Raw genomic sequence first — 22,254 nt, 5'->3', positions numbered from 1 at the left:
TTTCATCATCTGTGGCACCTTGGCTATTTCCTTTTCTGGCCTTTCTTAATTGTATAACAATACATGGACAAAACATACTGTCCCTTGTCAAAAACCTTTATGCTAAAAATTTTTTGATAATGTGGTTTATATATATATATATATATGGTCTGTTGATGGTCCACATTGATGTTGGCCCAGGCTTCTAAACATTACGGCTGGCTGCACAGCCAAGAAGGCAGGAAACTCTCCGTACAAACGCCAACAATTGTGGAAAAATGATCTTAATTCATTCATGAATGCAGCGTGTGTCAGCTTAATTATTCAAATTTCAAATGCCGCGAGGCCCCTCGTATTCCCTAATTACAGGTCAATCAGTTCGAAGGATTCGAAAAATATGTTAATACGGCCTTTGAACAATCATGATATAAAAAAAATTATAAAATCATGACCAGGTCATTACCACACACACACACGCGCACGCGCACGCGCACGCGCAACGAATATATGACGCAGAGCCTCCCACAGTTGAGAAAGATTAAGCATTGAGAGGTGCTATTACATGTTCACCACCAGCAGCAGCTTTAGCAGCATCACAGGGAGGAACAAGTGTGATTAAAATCGAATCAGCTTAAGTTCAAGATTTTATTTCACACCGCTATGGCTCAAGGTAAACAGCTCTGCACCCAAAGGAACACAATTTGCAACACAAACCCCCTCCCCCCAAAAGACCAATTAGAAATCCTCCCAGGAACTGAAAACACTCACAAAAATCAGTCTCTTTATAACATGATGTACTGATGCCTCTCTACGGAGCGGAGCAGCCATATCGGAAAATATATTTAAATAAGGACATGCAAGCTACTTGCAAGCATCAAGCAACCACTGTAAACACACATTATCACCGTATGAAGCTGTCATGGCGAACAGTTGCCCAATTACACATCCAGCAGACACCGAGCAACATTTAACATCCATTTGGTCGTGTTTCTGGCCACCTGACGAATGCAATATTCCCTCTCCTTTAAGCACTGGTTTGGTCCGGCTCTTTAGCTGCTAAATTCTCCACTATGTTGACTAGCTGGTCGCTAACAGTGTTTGTATCTATAGTGCTGGGCAGGTAGCGTACGGTGGGTTTTCACTGCTGCTTAATTGTTGTGGCTGCAAACACGGTTGGTGAAAGCGTTGAGAGTGAACCAAAACAGTTGAGTTGTGTGTAGGGATGTCAGCGATCAACACTGTAAAAACACAGTTGCTGTCTGGCAGCTGTCCAGTTTAGCTAGCTATCCAGACATCTATGCTTATGCCAAACGACCAGCTAACCAACAGAACCAGCTGCTCAATCAGGCCGGGGAGCTGTGAATGAGACAGTGGGGAACACCACATGAGTAGTAGCTATACTTTACAAAACTAAAACAATGACCTTTCTAACAACTTCCCCCTTCGTTGGTTGTAAATCCAATTTACTAGGGGAAGTGAAATGTTAAAGTATTCCCTGGGCCGGTAAATTTGGCATGACAGCAATTTGTGCATGTTGAGACATCTGTTCCACGTGAGCTGATGTTTTTAGCAGCTGGACTAAATAAAGTGAAAGAATAGTCCTTGATTCACCCCAATCATGTAGCTAGGGTATGCTTCTAATCTTCACCCAGTGGGCAACCTTCGGGTCTGAGAAGTTAAGCTAATGCTGAAGTACCTTAAACTTGCATTCTGTCTAACAGCCAGCAGAGGGCGACTCCTCTGGTTGTTAAAAGAAGTCTGATTGTATAGAAGTCTTCGAGAAAATGAGCCTACTTCTCACTTGATTTATTACCTCAGTAAACATTGTAAACATGAGTTTATGGTCTCAATCACTAGTCTCAAGTCTTCTTCAATACAGCATGATGTTCATTTAGTAAATTATGGTCCCATTTAGAGTCAAATAGACCATAAAGCAGGGGATGCTTTAGGGCGTGGCTACCACGGCGTCTGCATATTTGTCTTACAACTTCACCCCTTCCAGTGTGTTTTCAGTTCATGAAAGTTTATTGTAACATTTTGGTCGCCTAAAAATTTCTTATTCAGGGTTCGATTGTACTGACTCTGACAGTCTGGTCTGATCCTGTCAGTATTTTATGGTGGTTGAATGTCCCTTTCCTGAATCCAAGGAATCACATTACACATTTGCATGACAGCTATCAAATTGATCTCACAGTTCCTGAGAAAATGTTGGATGATAAACTTCCAATGAACTAAAAGAAAACAAACCTTAGACTAGTGGATATACCGCACTCAGCCAGAAGAATGAACAACAAGACCCTGGTTTATTTCTGTGCAGTTTTCCACAGAAGTGGCTTTTTAGAGCATACTTCTATAATCACACACATCTGCACACGGCTAATTCTCCACTGGACATGTAGGATACAGACAGCCATGAGATTTGTGACACAATTTTAACACTAGTTACTTTTAGAAATGAACTAGCATTCGCCAAATATATAAGAGCTTAACATTGATTAGCTCTTTAGAGAAATATTGGTATGAAAAGCCTCACAACCTTCCTTTGAAATAGCATTTGTGAACCGAGAGAATGGGTTGGATCATATCTGAGCTGAAAAACACCCTTGATTAAACAAAGGGACACAATTTCATTGCCAGCGGCTGTGCATTCGGTTTGGCGCAAGAGCCGATATCCACTCTGTTGGACGTGGGGAGACGTCGCAGGGATTCTGTGTGACTGAACGTGAGGTTTTGCTGCCAGTTTCGCTCTTGAATGTTACACAATCAAAAGCTGAGATCCTGCAAGGACTTGCAAAAGAGCGTTGCATAATAGAGTGTGAGATGCAGAGAGGAGGGGGGGTATAAGGCTGCAATTACAACTCAGCCAGCAGTATTTGTTACATGTAACTAAAATAAAACACACTTGTTTGCCTTCTTTTTTTTCCTCACACGTCGCCCTGTAATTTAGACAGAGAGGGGGGGGGGCGGTGGAAAACGCTCGACGAGAGAACACATTTAATCGCTCCTTCCCAAATTAACCCATAAATTGCTGTTAATTGCCAGGTGTGAGTGCATCTTTTGAAAGATTTCTGTTTGCCTTTTTTAAATATACCATTTGGATGGAAAAAAAGCTCTCATGATAAGGCGGCTACATGCAGGTCAGCACCTGGACGGATCCATTACCACTCAGCTGAGTCTGCAGCACATATGAGCTATTATCTATCTGTCTGAGCTGTCCATCATCACCTGCCGCGGCTATTTCACATCCACATCCTCATAAGCTGCTAATGCTTTTACGCGGCTTCATCACGGATAACTAAGGAGCTCATTAGTTTATGTTGACCTCCTACCTTACGTTTTGTATTTGCAGCACATACTGGCCCTATTTTCTGTTCTCTGTGACCAGGTCAGGTTTCACTTTCACACCTCAACGAAAATGTTTTTTGTCCACATTTGACATTTTTTGTGGCCTCTGATAGCAGCGTCCACAAGACGGATTGCAGTACAGCTGGAGGACTCGTAACCTGTAATGAAAACCTTCTCTAGGCCGCCTGCTGCAAGTCTGGTTTAGGTAACATTTCATCAAACGATAAGAAGGACAATCCTTTTGTTTTCCAGTAGAGGTGGTACAGCTATTTATTTCACCGACTGTAGGTCTGCGAAGATGAAAGGGGTATTACCTTGTTGCAACATAAATCTCTCTGTCAGGATCAGATGAGCTGTTTATAATACTGTCAAAAAGGGAGAATGGAATACCCTCCAACAACCACGGCAATAAAACTCTTGGGAGCAATCAGGTTTGGAAACAATATCGCTCGGCACAATGAGGCTTTATCAAACCCACGGTAATTATGTTTGTGCAACAAAACAATTACGAACAAAGCCAAAACAAGACTTCTCGAATGGATTTCACACCACCGGGATTGGCCTGTCTGAAGGATACTCCCTCAAACCGCGGCTCGGAGAGATGGATGCGAGGAGCCAAGTAAACAATGTGGTGTGTTTTCTTTTCTTTCTTTCTGACCAGTGTGTTAGTACATCAAAACGTCACCCACTAATACAATACAAGCATTCAAGTCCAACTTTCCCACAAAGGCGCAGATGGAAAAAAAATTAATCTTTCGGGAATATGAACTTCACGCTGGTGAGAATTTGTTCTGTTGGGATTTAGGAGGGTTTTAGGTCAGTGACTCCACTAAGACAGGGCCACTTCAGGAGATGAAGCAGGAAAAAGGTCAAAGTTGCATCATACTGTATTATCATAGATTCATACATCCTGTCTGGTAATGTTGTTCTTTTCATTCATTCATCTTCAACCGCTTATCCGGGGTCGGGTCGCGGGGAAAACAGCTCCAGCAGGGGACCCCAAACTTCCCTTCCCCGGGCCACATTAACCAGCTTTGACTGGGGGATCCCGAGGCGTTCCCAGGCCAGTGTGGAGATATAATCTCTCCACCTAGTCCTGGGTCTTCCCTGTGGCCTCCTCCCAGCTGGTCGTGCCTGGAACACCTCCCTAGGCGCCCAGGGGGGCATCCTCACTAGATGCCCGAACCACCTCAGCTGGCTCCTTTCAATGCAAAGGAGTAGCGGCTCTACTCCGAGTCCCTCACGGATGACTGAGCTTCTCACCCTATTCTCAAAGTGGGGTCCGTGGCACTCTGTCAGGGGGTCCACCAAATCATTTGCTATAAATTATAAAATAGTTCTGTGTCATTAAAAAGCGCAATTCTACATATGGGGACCATTTGCGCCAATAAAACAAAGACTATTGTGTCCATTACTCCCAGCCACATTAGTTTTGGGCTGATATTGACTCAAAACAATAAGTTCATTATTTTTAAGCTGAAGCACTGAAAGTCAGCTTTAGACTGGTAAGTTTACATGTCTATTTATTAGGACCATACTGTTTAAGCTTGTAAGATCAATTTATTGAAATATAGGCTATAATGCTGTCAAGTTGAGTCCAAATGCAATTTGATTAAATCTCCCTCTGTATATAAGTGGTATTAATATTCAATAATATTGCAAATTTCCCCGCTCTGGGACTAAAAAAAATCATCTCATCTTATCTTGACACAATTCAAATTGAAATGTGTTTCTGTGTATCACTATGAAACAGGTCTGATTAAGGTTGAAAGGTTTTAGAATACAAATAGTTCCAATGGCATCTAAGAGTATAAGTAAGGGATAATGTACAGCGAGCCGGTCATTGTTGTGAAAGAATCCCCGACAGTGTGATGCTGCACCCCGACGCAAAACAATGACCCGCTAGCTGTACATTATCTCACTTATTACACGGCTACTTACTGAAGAAACCAATATTTTGACACAAAAACGGTCCGCCAGAGTCTGACATCAGAGCTAACGGTCTGCTATACATAGCAACGGTCTGTTATAAAGAAATTACAGACCGCAGAACGTCGTGATTGACCAGTCAGAATCTAGTATTCAACACAGCCGTGTAATAAATGGTAGTAAGCATTATGCTTAATCAGTGTTACGATTAAGGGGGGGTCCTTGGAAATTTCTTTCCCTGGCCCCACAAAGTTTGAGAGCCCCTGGTCTAAACAGCCTCTTTCTAGATGTGTTACAGCAGCGCAGCAGCGTTCAACAACCAACCAATAGTGACGTACTTATCTACAGTACATGTATTCTACAGCAACCACTGCATGTATATTTGATTTAAGCCTGGCTGGCATAACGCCGCACAACATGCTGACAAACCCAAATTTGTCAGTCTAGCACTAAGTGGCTGGAACACGTGTGTGTCTGTCTGCCGTTGCCTGGTTCCTTTGTTTCGCTTTAAGTTTGCTCTTGTGCAAGCGAGAGACGAGACAACAGCTTCTTCTTAACCCTCCGGCTGCCCTCAGTGACTGCACCGTGTTGCTCTCTACTGAGAGTCAATTACGTAATGAATACGGAGCCAGTGTGTGTGAGTGTGTGTGTAGAGGGGATACGAGAGAGAGTGATGAGATGAGAAATAGTGATAAAGTTACACACTGCCTATCTACCAGTGAAAGTAGTCTACTCCTGATGAGAGATTTGGGGTCAACCTGGCAGCCTGTCATGTTTGAAAAGTCAAGGTAAAGGTGAAAGAGCGAGTAAAGAGGAAAAGCAACCTAGCACTAAAAGGAAGCGTCGTGCTGCAGCGCGTCTCGAGTATTTAGCTTTAAATCATGTGTGGACACTTCCATTGTTCCCGATGGCCCATCCTTTCAGAAAATACACAGTCTCTCTGTGCAACAAAACAGCAACACATGGCTAATTATTATGCAAAAATCACATCATCGGACCTTCCCTTCTTGTTTAGGGTTTAGGGTAAGAATATTAGGGTAAGCCAACCAGACGCAGAGTAGGGCGGGTCATGCCTTCACCACGGAAGGAAAAAAACTTGACCAGGAAGGTCCGATGATTGTTTTGCATAATAATTAGCCATGTGCTTCTGTTTGGGATAAAAACTGTTGGGACATTTTTTGGATCTAAACAACTAGTCTCTCCTCATCCATTCATCGCCACACACGAGAGACAGCGACAGCATGAGGTGAGTGAAGAGATCAGAAGTCAAGCTGGCATGAAATAGGACAGTGGCGTGAAGTGACGTGGCGCGACACGTCAACGAGCGTCGCCGCTGGTGTGGGGGGTGTACATAGAAAATAACAGGGGCGGCAGTTTTGACGCACGCCGTTCGACCCCGGTGTGCGTTGGCCTTAAGAGCGATACCTGGAATGTAGAGAGTTTGGATGGTCTTTTTTTCCCCCTAACCTTTCCAGAACTTGGGCTGTAAATCGATTGAAAAATTTAATCGCGATTAGTCACATGATTGGCCATAGTTAATCGCAAATAATCACAAATGAATCGCACATTTTTTTATCTGTTCAAAATGTACCTTAAAGGAAGATTTGTCAAGAATTTAATACTCTTATCAACAACAAATATGCTGCTTTATACAAACGTATGTATATATTTATGATTGGAAATCAATTAACAACACAAAACAATGACAGATATTGTCCAGAAACCCTCACAGGTACTGCATTCAGCATAAAAACAATATGCTCAAATCATAACATGGCAAACTGCAGCCCAACAGACAACAACAGCTGTCAGTGTGTCAGTGTGCTGACTTGACTATGACTTGCCCCCAAACTGCATGTGATTATCATAAAGTGGGCACGTCTGTAAAGGGGAGACTCGTGGGTACCCATAGCACCCATTTTCACCCCTTTGAAAATGGCCATACCAGTTTTTCCTCGCCAAAATGTTGCGTCGATTCTGAGTGTTATTTAGCTTCCTTCGCGACAAGCTAGTATGACATAATTGGTACCAATGGATTTTTTAGTTTTTCTAGTTTCTTATGATACAAGTATCTTCACTCTAACCTTAAAACTAAGCCCACTACCAAAATCGCAAGTGGCGTTAATGCGTTATTGTCATGTTAACTTTGACAGCCGTAGTTCAAATATTTCCTCCGAATTTTGAGTTTTAAGAACAGAAAACCGAAAGCTTGTCAGACGTAGCAACACTGACTAAGGAGGATGAAGCTTAGCAGACGGTTGATGACTTTTGACAGGTTTTTCTTAGAAGGTGTTAATGCTCACCAACCACTGGCAGGAGAAAGAGGAACTCCGCAGAAGGGACATAAAAACACAAAGCTGTGGTAGCAAACTAATCCACAGTTTCTTGAAGTATTTAGAATGACTTTCCATGAATGCACTGTACATTTTTTGGCTGATCTCCAGAGGAATGTTATGCTGCTTGGCAAACTCTTAACCAATAGATAAAGCCCTGCATTGACACTCATCACTGCTATTATCACACAATCATGATGACCATCGCCACTCTTCCTAGATAAGAAATGACGGTCTGGTTTGAGCTCAACACTGTGAATAAGTGCTGTATGACGAGGGACCAGGCTAGAAGGGACGTCAGAGTTTTGTCAGCTCAGAGACCAGTCAGCTGTGAGCGTCTGGCTCAACTGTAGCATGTTGGCCTGTGGGCTCCAGCTGCCCGTCTGAAACACCAGGGCCGCTGCTCTCTTACTGCAGCTTCCTTCTTTCTTAACAGAACATAATTGACTCAGATGTTGTTCTGCAGGAGGAGGGGTGAGTGTACAGACAAATAAACAGCTGTTATTCTGCACAACTTCTTTACATTTCTGGACCGCTGTGGGATTTTCCTCTTGGAATCGCACATATGGCTCTGAGGGAAATATTAGACTCTAGTGGACAAACAATACTCCCAGGGGTCCAATGCTGTGTATGGCTCTTGCTTTGTTAATTCAAGCATATATTTGTTTTGCTTTGCTATGCATGGGCACCTCCTCTGAGTCCCTGGGGGTGTCCTAGTGATATAGCCTCGAGGCCTGAAGCATAAGCTCCTCAATGGAGACACACAACCGCTGCCACCTGGGGTTTACTATCTAATAATCAGAGCTACAACCTGTCGACTCGGATCCGCTGGCAAAATATTCAGCTCCACCATCTGCTGCGATCCCCGCAAAGGAGCTGACACACCGTAGACCGTGACACCACCGCGGATGACGGTGAATAACACCCTGTGAAGACTGGCAGCACCACGCCTTGGGCAAAGCTGACAAAAAGTATTGCGTTATTGCAGAGGAGGTGTCCGTATTATAGCAGGTAATGTGACTCAACCTGTCTGCCAAGAACAGGCGCAGACAGGAGGGGGAAGTGAGAGAAAGAGAGGAAGTTTGTGTGACGAACGGAAGTTGACTAACCTCAGTGTATCACCTGCAAAACGCAGATATAGCTTACAGTCACACACATATTTAGTAGGCAGCATGGAAGACTTCACTTAGTGTGGAAAATTCTAACAAAACGCCTTGAAACTGTCTGCAAAGCTACACTAGAGGCCTGCTGGTATAAGCTCTTGTACATAAAGACGGAGGAATGCAGAGTGACACACATGACGGCTGAGCAAACCTCTTGGTATTTTTGTTCCTGGCTGAGCTGAGCTGATGCAAATCCAATGAAATGCAATGAAATGCATTCCTGCGGTCTCCCCAGCTCAGGTAGTCGCAGGCAAACAGGAGCTTCTGCTCAAACTATGTGAAGGTTTACCTCCAACTGCCGGCATCCGGCTACGTATATACGTCAATACAAGCTTTTTCTGTCTTGTTAGTAATCCTTGACATGCCACAAAATCGTTAAGATCATCCCAAAGAGATCTCTATCACTGCAGCACCGATCTGTGTTGAAAAGTACAATCATGTTACTAGGGCTGGGACGATACACATATCTTCCAATTCAACACTATCACGATACCTGGGTGCCGATTTGATGTGTATTGCGACTCGATATTACGATTTATTGTGAATTTTGTTAACGTTTTTAACACTAGGCCATGGGAAAAAGTTGAATCATACACTTCTAGGGACTTTTACTTTGGAAAATATCTAAATTAATCCAGTAAGAATGTTTGATTTCAGCACTTATGTAGTCAGAGTTGACCTGACGTCAAATATATCAGTCGTTGTCAGGCATTATTTGTTAAATTTTTTTTCCAGCAACCCAAAAATCAAAGAATAAAGACTTTTCGTTACAAATTTGTGATATTTACTTTTTAAAATATAAGGGATATTTAATGTTTTATACTTCTGATCAGTGGCGGCCGGCCAATAGAGGGCCACGGGGCCTGGCCCCACCCACCTTGAGCCACCAAAAAAAAAAAAAAAAAAAATTATAAAATTATAAATTATAAAAATTATAAAAATTATAAAAATTGTCAATATGTGTGTTTTTGACCTATGGAATATACCCGTAATATTTGTAAAATAGGATAACTGCGCCAAATATCTGCTTTCCTCCTTGAACTCTCTGCTAGTGCACCTCTCAGCTGCTCTGCTGCACGTGCACTTTCTGGGGCCAAATGAATTTGGCCCAAGGAAGGCGGGTCTAATAAGCAGTACAGCCAATCACTGATTAAAGATATATGATTACAAGCATGAATGACATACAATTCATCCAATCAGCGCCGTAAAAAAGACTTCCGGGAGGGCCAAACTGATTTGGCCCATGGTGTGCGCGCGCACGTTCACGTGTGTCTCTCTCTGTTCTCGTCAGGGCTCATGTCAGTTCTCGCGTGATCTTGTCTTCTCGTCTCTCGCTTCTCTCCACTTCTCTTCTCTCACAGCCCATTTTAACGGCATGACAATGGAACAGCCAAGCACTAGTAGCGTTACTCTTGCAAGACTCATCCCTAACTCGATCAAATCTCTCCTCCAAGACCCGTTTGAGAGAAGGACTTTGGCGGAGAAACTCCTGGTGAAACAACTGGGCCCAGATCAACCTCCTGGACTCAGCATAAAACAACAGACCGGCGTTTGTTGAAATTGATTGGCCCTACCCAAAAAAAAATCCACCAGCCGCCACTGCTTCTGATGAATATAATCCAATCAATCTTATTTCCATATGTGTACTTTTGTATATACAGTTCCCTTTGTTAACACCTTATTTTGAAAACCGGACGTAGTCACACGTGTATACTTCCTCTACCTTCACCAAATCCGTCGCTAGCTCTTACCGTCAGCTCCATTCTCTTTATCCATGGTCAGTTCCGTCGGGGCTGTTTGAATACATTTAACATAAATGTCAGTATATGGGTGCTCTACAGTTGTAGCGTCGGCTGATTTGACCACGGAGATGAGCAACGGCCGAATTACCTCGATACGATAACGTTTCCTGTTCATGGCAGAGTTAGCATGCAGCTTTAACCGTGATGTCTAGCTCTGCTTTTCCTGTCAATGTGTGAAACCCAAAGTGTTTCCATCCTTTACTGGATGTGTAGTGTTTACCACGCTGGATTTAACATGTGAGGGTGGAGGTCGTATCCACGCTGACCCTCAGCCATTTTTCTGCTCTGTCGTATCTACCGGTTTCTGCTCGCTACGGCCGGCCGGCTACTGTTTGTTTTGGTTGACGGATACGGACAGATATAACGTCACGTTACTCAGACTACAACAATAAAAGTGGTAACTTCCTTCTACCTCCATATAGACTCAAATTAAGCAAATTAATATATTGATTCTGGCATTAAACGAATCGATTTCAAAATCGTAAAAAAAAAATGACATAGGTGAATCGATTTTTTTGCCCAACCATACATGTTACCGTGACAGCGTGATTTTCATGTTACATGGTCTCCATGATATGATGAAATTGAAAATGAGATTCCTCCGTGTTTCAGACAGCATGAACGTTCTGCTTTGTGTTCTGTCTCTATCAAACTAAAGGGGGATGAAAGAAGTGGTGATTAAACCGACATGTAGTCTGTATCAAATGGAGCCAGAGGTTACCTTGCTGAGTGTTCCCTGGCTAGAGGACATCCAGGGCTGCAGGCTTTAGTAAATCAGTGCTGTTCAGACGTAAGCAGCCACTCATGTGTGAGTACTTTATTTATAGAGCGTGCATCGCAGCGACAGTAAATGAGCATGTCACCGCTTTGAGACCCATGCTCTTCTTTTCTTTCATGTAACTAACAGACAATGTTTTAAAATGACAGCACATATATCTTCACCAGCTTGGTTGTCATTGTCTTTAGCTGTTTTTTTTCTATTTCTGTTTAAGTACGCTTAGAGAGATCCATAAAAGCCGAGTCAAATTCCTTGTATGTATGCACTTGGCAATAAAACTGACTCTGATTCTGATCCTGTCATATGCTTGCTGTTACATCTTGGCAGTTCTCTTCACAGTGCAGCGGTCAACAGCTGGTCTGTTCAGTTATTCAATAGAACCACTACGGTTTCTGTTACAGGCCTTCACTGTTTTCATGTAAAGTGGAGTAACAAGTGGAGCTTGCTGCTGACCAGCCCTCCCTTAGGATGCACAGTGATGTAATACTTCATTTTCCTCAAGGCTATACAGTGTGTAGCCTATATGTTTACGGCTACTACAAGACAGCTGAAATGTCTATCCACTGGCCAAGACAAAAAATGTAAACCACAAACACTGACATGTTTCCTTCCTCATATATACAATCCTAAAGTATAGGTGCAAAACTCCATTTAAAATCTTTCAAATTTAAAGAAGACACGGTTTTTGGTGCATAATGCTATACGTTATGTAACACGATTTATAGTTTAAAAGAATCGTTATGCGCATCTGATAAATTCGGCATATATATGATCCGCCTATCAAAAACGCGCGTTCAATTAATGTTAAACCTAAGAACTGGTTTCCCTGGTCCTACTATCAAAACACACTGGGGTTTCCGGTAGCAAACAGTGTGGGGAGCAATTTAAAAAACTCTGATTTGTATTGGGTTAAAGTCTCGCCCGGCGTGCGGCATGTATGCCGAATTGAAGACAATCGTGTAATGATTGACATGAGGCCTTGTGTTTTATTCGACAAGGCGTGTTATATTGCCACTAAGCAAAGACGCGTTAAATTGCGTGGACTACTAACGAGGATTGGTTCAACGAGAGAGAGAGAGAGAGAGGGAGAGATAACAACAGGGAGGGTTGGTGGTTGTAGTATTGGTGTTTGGGGGGCGACGACGCTGTCAAAGCACATGACAGAGCAGTGACAGAGACAGAGTCTGGTGGCGGTGATGTTGATTAAACAACACTTACTACGAGTTACTCGGACGAGCAAGAAAAGGACATTCCGAGCATATCTTTGTCTCTGCAGGTTTGGAAACGGCTGTTGCGCGTTGTAAACAAGTGGACGTGGATAACATGTTTACTATCAGTACAGCCCGCATCCTGCATCATGCGGTGGAATAAAAGCAGTAAGGTTATAGCAAGGTATCCGCCACATGTGTGTATCTGTGTTTTTACACTGGCTTTCTCGCCTTGTATGTGTGTTTTTGCGCACATACCCTTCTCCGAGCTGCTCTGTGTCAGATTCATCCACAGCTGCGCCTGAGCCTTGTACTGGATGGAACCAACTGTCAGTCTTCTCTCCGCGGTGGTCGTCAACAGCATCAACAGGAATAACGCCTTTTCTCCCCTTTATATGCTTCTCCGTTGCTGTAATCACCAAAGTGTCTCCGTATTAACCAAACAAATAAAAGAGGAAAGAAAGAGAAAGAAAGCAGCGTGTGTCGGTGCTTCCTGCTTTAGGTTACAGTGGTGGTGATGGTGTTGTTTTGAAGGGGTGGGGCGGAATGCAGCTTTACTCCGCCAAGAAATGTGGGCTAAAAAAGCACGTTGGTGCACGCCTGTGCATGATTAGTAGCTCGTGCTTCATGGTAGGGAGGGGGGTAAATAAACGCGCGAAACAGAGGCGTGATTTTGAAATGAGATCTCATGTACACACACAGTGAGTCAAATAGCTGCAGGATGTTGCTCATTGAAGAGACAGTAAAGCTGAAGACATTTCCTGCACCACTCTGTGTTCAGCTGCCTGCACCATCTAGCTGGTAGGGTCAGTGCCTTGCTCAAGGGCATCGTCGTTGAGCAGGGGCCAGCAACCTTTAATATCAAAAGAGACATTTTAGGCACAAAAAAAAAATCGGTCTGGAGCCGCAAAACATTTGATCATTGTGATGAAGGTAACAAAGTTTATAGTCTAAGTATATAGTATATAAGTCTAATGTAGTGAGGGCCAAAGTGCACATGTACTACAGAGTATTAGGGCCACATTGAGGGAAAAAGTCGTAATATTATGAGAATCAAGTCATAACTTTACGAGAAAAAAAAGAAAATAACACGTAAAATTAGTACTTTATAATATTATGACTTTATTCTCATAATAGTATCACTTTATTCTCACAATCTCAGATTATTTTTTTTTTGCTTCTATGTGGCCCTAATACACCATCGTACCATCGTACCATGGACCTACAACAATGATAAATAAAAATGAAAATGTAAACAAAAAACAGTTATTCATTTAAATTTTTAAAAATCCACAGGGAGCCACTGGAGAGGAGCTAAAGAGACGCAGGTTGCTGACCCCTGTTGTTGAGGAAGAGGTGGGTGGCATTCGCTGTAGACATTTTTTTTCATGGCAGTGCAGTGCTGTATCCCTTCCATCAATTCTTAAAACTTCCACCATAAGCTGCTATTCATCCAAGTGTTCACAAGCCTTTAACGGTGTCAAATTGTTAAATTACATTTCTAAGGCTTTGACCCTTTTATCGATCGGATGCATTGTCATTATACTGTTAATGGCCACTGTAACAAAAGGCTGAATATTCCTGTCATAATCCGCCCATGAATGCATCAGTAACAGACTAATAGGGGCTGTCAATCGATTCAAATATTTAATCGCAAATTAATTACACATTTTTTATCTGTTCAAAATGTACCTTAAACTGAGATTTGTCAAGTTTTTAATACTCTTATCAACATGGGAGTGGACAAATATTCTTGCTTTATGCAAATGTATGTTTATATTTATTATTGGAAATCACTTAACAACACAAAACAATGACAGATGTTGTCCAGAAACCCTCACAGGTACTGCATTTAGCATAAAACAATATGCTCAAATCGTAACATGGCAAACTGCAGCCCAACAGACAACAATATCACATTCACATATCTGGAGGTCAGAGGTCAAGGGACCCCCTTTGAAAATGGCCATGCCAGTTTTACCTAACCAAAATGTTGCGTAAGTTTAAAGCGTTATTTAGCCTTCTTCTGACAAGCCATATGACAGGGTTGGTAGGCTACTAATGGATTCTTTAGGTTTTCTAGTTTAATATGATGCCAGTATCTGTCCTGAGCCCACTACAAACTAAAAGTTGCATTAACATGCTAAAGGAATTAGTGGCGTTAAAACAAATTTGCGTTAACGCGTCATTATTGCGTTAACTTTGACAGCCCTACTAATAACACAATATTATAATAATATAACGCTGACAAGAGCAAACTTGCTGCATTATGAGTGGGCTATTTCACTTTTGGGGGCCTATATTAAATACATTTTGCTGACATTACTTCTGTACTTTTACTTAAGTATCATTTTTAATTCAGGACTTTCACTTGTAATTATTTTAACATTGTAAAAGGATCTGACTACTGTTTTTCAGCACTGCACCTGATGCAGTTTAATTTGAAAAAAAACAAAAAACTTGCAACTTGCAAATCATTGCTCTTCATCTTGAGTGCATTCTGCAGCTGTCTTCAAAATGGCATCTACCATAATCATTACTGTTTGCTCAGACATATTACACTTACCTGTAGGCCTACCTTACCTTTTGAGAAAATTGTAAAAAAAGAAAATTCAAAGTGAGACTTTCATGTCTGTTGTATTATAAAGCAGGTTAAAGTGCTATATAAAAACTGTGAAAGAGATAAATACGCACAGCCCGTATTCAAAAACTCTGATTGGAAAAAAAAGCCGTCAGGATTTCTGTACATTTGTGATGTCACAAATATACAATATTTAGACCATTTCACAGTTTCAAACATAAACACTCTAAATGTGTCCCAGTTTATTTCCGGTTGCAGTAGGCTATATGTGAATGACATCAGCTGACAGGAAGTAAACATGAACCCAAACTGTGGCCTAGCAAACGCAGTTCTGTTGCAATTCCATTGGAATGCACTAAAACCAAAGAACGTACTGTATACTGCCAAGAAGTGAAAGTCAATAGATCGTTCCATTGCAACATCAGCGCCCAGCAGCAAAGCTACGCTTCCACCATTTTGAACTGAAAGCAACTACAGGATGCCGGTAAAACGTCCGCCTAAAAGTTGCCGTACAAAATTAATACAAAATTCTTTATATTCTATTGCCAAATTCTACCGAAATGACCTGTGTTGAACAATAAAATATTATTGATATAATAAGCGTTTTCAGTCCAAAATGGCGGCAAAAAAACACGAGAGTTTTGTCTCTTTGCTTCTATACTCTTTGCTAAAACGGAGCGTTTCAGACAGAGGGTAAATACAGGTATATCCAGGCAGACAGTATGAAGAAAACAAAGGCTTTTTTGAACATTACAGCATGTAAACATGTTCTAGTAGAAACACAAAATACAAGTATGAACCTGAAGATGAGTATAATATGGGCCCTTTAAGTACCATTTTGAATTCAGGATTTTCACTTGGTAATGGATTATATTTGCATTGTAAAAGGATCTGACTACTTTTTTCAGCACTGCACTGATAAAACTCACAGTTTTCTCAAAGTTTGCAAAGCATCGCTCTTCATTTTGAGGTGATTCTGCAGCTGTCTTCAAAATGACATTTACCAAAAACAATATTATCTGCTCAGAAATATTAAACTCAGGCCTACCTTACCTTTTGAGAAAATCTAAGAAAAGATGAGTTAAAAAAAAAAATCGTATTTGCCGTGGAGGCAAAAGTTAATATTTTTTATTCCAGTGGAATGAAATATACGTTGGCTACTGATCATGTCAACACAACAGTGCTCTTAGTAGGAATGCACTTTGTACAATAAGAGGTACTTTTCTTATTTGAACATATCAAATAAATATCCCATGGGACTTGTATTGATTTGTTCATTTTTCTTTTCCTTATTGTCCCCGTGAAACACGTCCCCAAGTGATATTAAAATAAATAATGTCCACACCTTCCTCCCCTAATGGATTTGTCTGGGTGAGCAACAGAATCCCATTTTCTGCTGCTCTTTATGAAAGAATACTCAGTTCTTTACTTTTATCACCTCAAGGCACCAAAGTTCTTTACTTTTATTCTCTCAGAGCACCGAAGCAAACCTGATAAAACTTCTGTGGCTGTGAAAGTGAAATCCAACTGAGAGCAGACCCCAGAGATGACCTCAATTCCCCTTCAAAATAAAATGTTTTCTTTTCTTTTTTTATTCTAACTTAACGGAGGTCACTGTAGACCAAAGATCTAATCCCACAGCCCAACAAAAATATCATCTCTTTTTTTGAAAAGACAAACATTGTTGTATTTGCACAACAACACAAACTGCACAATTTAATGTAATCTCTTTTCAATAGCTCTACAACAAACGATGTGTTTCATCTGTATGGTAGTGTAATTTCCATAGTAATGATGTTGGTGCTATCATATGGGAGGATGCAGTACTTTATGCTTTATCCTTTATATCTAATTGTATTTCATTTTATTTGCCGTGATTATGTTCGGAGCTTTGTTCAGTCTGGCCCACGACTCTCTCAGATGTTTTATGTGAGGCTGTGACAGACAAGGGCTGTATTTGGACATTGCCAAAACTCCAAAGGCATTATTGTTCTGCTTTATTCTCCTCAAATTTGTTCATTATTATTTTTTTTTAATAAGTTTACTAGCTTTCATGTATTGTTGGAGTCCAATTAATTTTAATTAAAGCACTACGATGAGCTGTTTCATCTTTTCTCTCTTTAAACTGTGAGACAAAAGAGAGACAAAAAGCCACATTCTTCTGTTAAATTTGAGACGTTAATATTAAGAAACATTATACAATCCAATTAGTCATAAAGACAGCAATCAATGAGTCTGCAACCACATGTCTCTGTTAGACTGTGAGAACAACACTGCTTTGAACTAAATGCCAAATGCTAACGGGCTCTTAGTAATAAAGCAAACATGCTAATGTTGAGCACGTATAATGTTGGAGTTGTCACATGACAATTTATCGAGCAATCCTGCTTAAAGATGATCAGATTTGATGGTGTAATACGATGATGCGGCGATGAGCGGAGAAATCAAATCGCCTGTGATAATGTATCCGGGGAGGACCAGGTCCAATCCATCCTGTCTCAGAGCTCCTGATGGCGTTTGTGACTGCAGTGCAGAGGCGTTGTGGGAGTTGGGGCGGTGGGGCGCGAGGGGGTGGCGTTGGGCGGGTAGATTCTGCTGGCAGATTCAAGGGAGATCAGCCCCAAGGCAGAGAAAAGGACTCAACATCGTCAGTCATATAATAATAACCCATTAGCTTTGAGCCTGACTGATTTCGACAGAGATACAGTAACTCGTTGTCATGGAAATAGCCAGGCTTCAGTTGAGGTAATGGGCCTAAAACAGCATGGATTATGCATCACAGTAACTCGGGGGAAGGGAGAGTTGTTTGTCGTCTTTGTATCCGTGTTGAGGGAAACGTGTGCTGATTGCTTAGCAAGATGTACGCGCTCATATATTCCTCAAAACTAGAAATCATGATTACCTCAGTTATTGATTGAAAACTCAACTACTCACGGGGTTTCCGTTGCAGACGAGGACAGATGGTGAATTAAAGAGCCCCAAAACAGACACATCCTCATGATTTCATGTTTTCATGTATCACTGGATGTTTTTTGCTTGATTACATCCTGGAAATAAATCCAGGTGTCTTGCTCTCATCTGTATTTGTCCTGAATGCAATCAGCCCGATTGAAAGTCCTCATGCATACAGCAGCAAGATGGATTTCCTCTCATCCTTAACTAAAAGGTTCGTTTAGATGTGGTTTGAAGATCTCCCAGCTATATGTATATATATATATGTCTGTAGAAGGCAGGAAGTATAAAGGTCTTACTGGGTGATGGTAATCAACATTCAAAGCTCACTTGTGTTAACTTTACTGAGCAAAGAAAGACATCTAATATACAAGATAACTTTAGCAATTTATATAGAATTAGTATCTAAATACATGGAGAAATATGTGTGTTTCACTGTTAGTATATTAATATTGGTTATCATGCAGTTTAGAGCGAGTGAGAATTGATGATTACATTAAGCTAATCAAAGTTATACGGTCTTTCAGTTATTTGGCATAACGTTAGACATTATGCTAACATTATTAGCTTTATGTCATTGGAGGTGTATTGTGTTATTTATAATAAAAAACCTTCCCAAATGTCATTTAATAATTATATAATCATGATGACAATGATGATGTTATCATTAACTGTCTTTGAGTTAAGTGTCTTTGAGTTTTTAGAAAAGCGCTATATACATAAAATGTATTAATATATATTATATATATATTATATATATTATTATTTCGTCAGATCAGATGTTTCCTTATGTAGCCTATTAGCAAGCTAACATTAGTTATCAGTTCAGTTAGCCACGTAAGTAAGTAAGTTAGGGTTAGGGTTAGTAAAAGTAAAAGTAAGTAAAATTAATTATTAATTTTAAATATTTTTTAAACTTAAATTAATTACGAATTATATAGCACCTTTTAAAACACACCATTACAAAGTGCTTCACACAAAAGTAAAACATTGAACAATGAGAGAAACCACAGATTAATTACAGAACACAGAACAATCAGACCTATAAAAAGTCTTGCCTATAGAGATGGGTTTTAGAGGCTGCTTAAAGCAATCCAAAGATTCAGCAGCTCTGATAGATCGGGGGGAGGCTAAGACAGAAAAGACCCGATCACTTTATGTTTTGCACTTGAAGCGGGGGATGGATAAAAGGCAAAGATCTGAGGATTGGAGTGGTCGAGAGGTAGAATAAGGAACAAGGACATCAGAAATGTAACTGTGGGTGAGGTCATGCAGTGCCTTATATGTAATTAACAAGATCTTAAGGTATATTCTGAATTTCCCAGGAAACGTAACTTAATGTTACATTCTTTCTCTTCCCGGCTGATAAAAAGACCAGGAGTCGCTGGATAAAACACATCAGGTCAGATAACGTTTAATTTCTGTGTGGTCATAGCTGAGTTAGCTAGCTAGCTAGCGTTGGTGACGTATATTGTACGAGAGGAGAGACGTAGTTCACTGAGCGGTTTCACACTAAACTAAATGATACTACGACAAACCTACGACAAACAGAGTTTCTTGACTTGCAAAATTATGTTTTAAATTGACAAACATCATATGTGTGATTCATGCAGCATTTCAAACGGGATAAAACAAATATTTATCTCTCTCCGTTGACTACCATTCATATTTTTTCTGAAAATAAAGTTCCCATGGTGGTCCACCAGAAGGGGCGTGACTTAGGCTCTCTATAGATTGTGGTTTTAAGTGAAATTATGAAAATGATTAAATGCAAAACAAAGTTAAAAAAAACAATTAATATTGAACTGAGAAATCGCCCAGATATTTCTGTACAAAAGAGACTTGAGAAGACACCCGCAAGCAGCGGCGACACTGGCCACGCGTGAAGCGTAAAATTGGCAAATGAATCGAGGCAGCGACCTCAGTGTTCATGCAAGAGATTTCAGTACTTTTTAATTCAAAGATGAGACGTCTCTCATTTTACTAATGCTGACATAAATTAATTTGAAATGTTCGGTGTTACGGAGACTGTGGATTTACGAGTAAGTACATCCACCCAAAGGGCACTTTGGGACGTTGTATGAGCAGTTGTACCTTATCTCTACACATTTGGCTAATGACCTCCGAGGAACCTCATGGATATTAAAACGTCGCCTGGTTTCACCTCTTTAAGTTTAATCACGTAGAAGGGGGGGGGAAAACTGAGATAACATCTCACACACAGCAAAGCTTCAGCTGCTGCCAGGCATATAGCACTAAATAAAAATCATTCCCACAAAGACTCTCATCTCATACATGATTTATCTGGTAAGGCTGATAGCTACGGTGGTTCAGATATAAAGGATGTGTTGTGCTGATGCCCAGAAGCCATACATTTCACCCCAAAAATATAAGAATTTAGCTTTTCTGAAGAAAACTATGTAGGACTATTTAAGTTTACTTTACAACAAGCCTTTTGAAAGGCCAATATAATAACAGTGAAAGGCTAACACACACACACACACAGTAATTCAAGGTTTGCCTAAGTTGTGGTGTGATCTCTGTTGTCTCTACCGATATGCTGAAATAATAAAAAGACTATTACTTTGAGTAATAGCTTGAAAACCGCTTTTTCATTTTTGACTTTATCTGACAAAGCAGTACAGTAATGCTTAAAGTTGACCTGCTTTATCTTCTGTGACAGAAAATGTGCATTAAAGCACGCCCCCGATTCAGTTTCGGAGATGCTCGCAAAAAACAAATACAATATCTCTAATTCGTAAAACAGCAAACTGCTCTGATGTGCAGCAAAACAAGCCAATTTACTCGTGCTGTAAATTTACTCATTTCCAGCACGAGTTTGTGTGGAACTGACAGTTAGGGCACATTCCCCAATGTGATTATGCATCCCGAAATATTGGAGCTGTACATGCGCATTGCTGTTTGCAACCACAGAGATTAACATGCGTGACTTTGCCAAATCAAATTGGCTGGTACAGTGTTCTCATTATTTCCACTGATGACCCACTGAACACACACAGAGAGAGGGAATTAGTGCCAGAGACGGCAGCAAACAGTCAATCAGCAGGGCCTGCAAATATTGAGCTAACAATAGATTCCCATCATAACTAGATTAATGCATTTCTTCGATAGAAAATAGCCCCATCTAGTGGAAGATATCCATAAAATATCCTTAAAAATATTAAAAAAAGACAATAACAGGCTACTGTAATGGCTGCTGGTGGTTGTTAATATGCTACTGGATAGGTTTTATCTCCTTTTCAAACTCTTTCTAATGAGAAAAAGTTGTTGTCATGATTTGGTTGGACACGATATGATATTTGAGATATGATATCATTTTAAAGGGGCACATGAGGAGTCCTACTCAGCCTGTGAAAACAGTCGTATTAAATGTCTTCTGTGACTCTGGAGGGAGCGTGGGACGTGGGTATTTCCCAGACAGGGGAAGTCTAACGAAGGCTGTGACTGAGTTGCATTATGGGAAATGTAGGATTTTTTTTCGGAGATTGACACATACTAGGGAGTTAAAGCTGGGATATCTTGACCTCTCCTGCATATATTTTGACCATTTTTGTTTAATTAGTCTCTTGTTAGGCTCCCAACTTTGTGGAAGTCGAATACAAAATCACCGGAGGACTTCTTTGTTTTTTTTGTACGGATTAAACAAATGAGACATAACATTTTAATTAGGGAGATTTAGAGGTGCTAGTATAGGTGAATACTGTTAACGTTGGAAGGCTGTTCTCATACACCATTCATAGCTATACCTACGAAAAGAAAATGCAATGTAATTCATATAATATCCATAAAATGGGCTAGCGGTTTCACCCTGTCTCACTCAACACATCCTATATTTACTGTAGAAGAGAAGTAGTTGTTTAAATATGAAATATAGCCATTACACAGACAAACAGATGTATATATAAGATGTACAAAATGTCAATGGTATACGTTCTGTCATATTACAGTAGAATAACCTTTTATCTATTTGTTTTGTATTGGTTGTTGTTGTGTGTCTGACCTTTGAATAACAATTAGACCGACCATTTAGAGGTTACATTCAATCTAATCATGTCCAGATGGATGGATGGTCTGTTGCCTCGCCTTTTCAGTCAGTACACCGTTTTCTGTTTGCCGGGAGGCACGGCGAGCACTGAGCTGCACCCGTGGGCTCCGAAAGTCTG

The 22,254-nt window shown here is 40.8% G+C and overlaps 1 protein-coding gene across 2 annotated transcripts in view; it reads right to left on the bottom strand.

Annotated features, from left to right (window-relative positions):
* Positions 1–13,080, bottom strand: part of LOC141779740 (myelin basic protein-like) — a 55,891-nt gene extending 42,811 nt beyond the window's left edge. The window contains exon 1 of one of the 2 annotated variants that reach the window (XM_074654736.1): positions 12,796–13,080. In XM_074654736.1, coding sequence (XP_074510837.1) covers positions 12,796–12,901 — 106 coding nt within the window. In that variant the 5' untranslated portion in view covers positions 12,902–13,080. Of the gene's footprint in view, positions 1–10,500; positions 10,541–12,795 lie in introns of those variants that run through there. The other variant, XM_074654735.1, reaches the window with a different exon arrangement.
* Positions 13,081–22,254: the final 9,174 nt, after the last annotated feature.

This window comes from Sebastes fasciatus, chromosome 12 (assembly GCF_043250625.1).
Source record: "Sebastes fasciatus isolate fSebFas1 chromosome 12, fSebFas1.pri, whole genome shotgun sequence".
Lineage (NCBI taxonomy): Eukaryota > Metazoa > Chordata > Actinopteri > Perciformes > Sebastidae > Sebastes > Sebastes fasciatus.
Note: the sequence above shows the minus strand (reverse complement) of the source record. Positions and strands in the feature narration are given on the sequence as shown.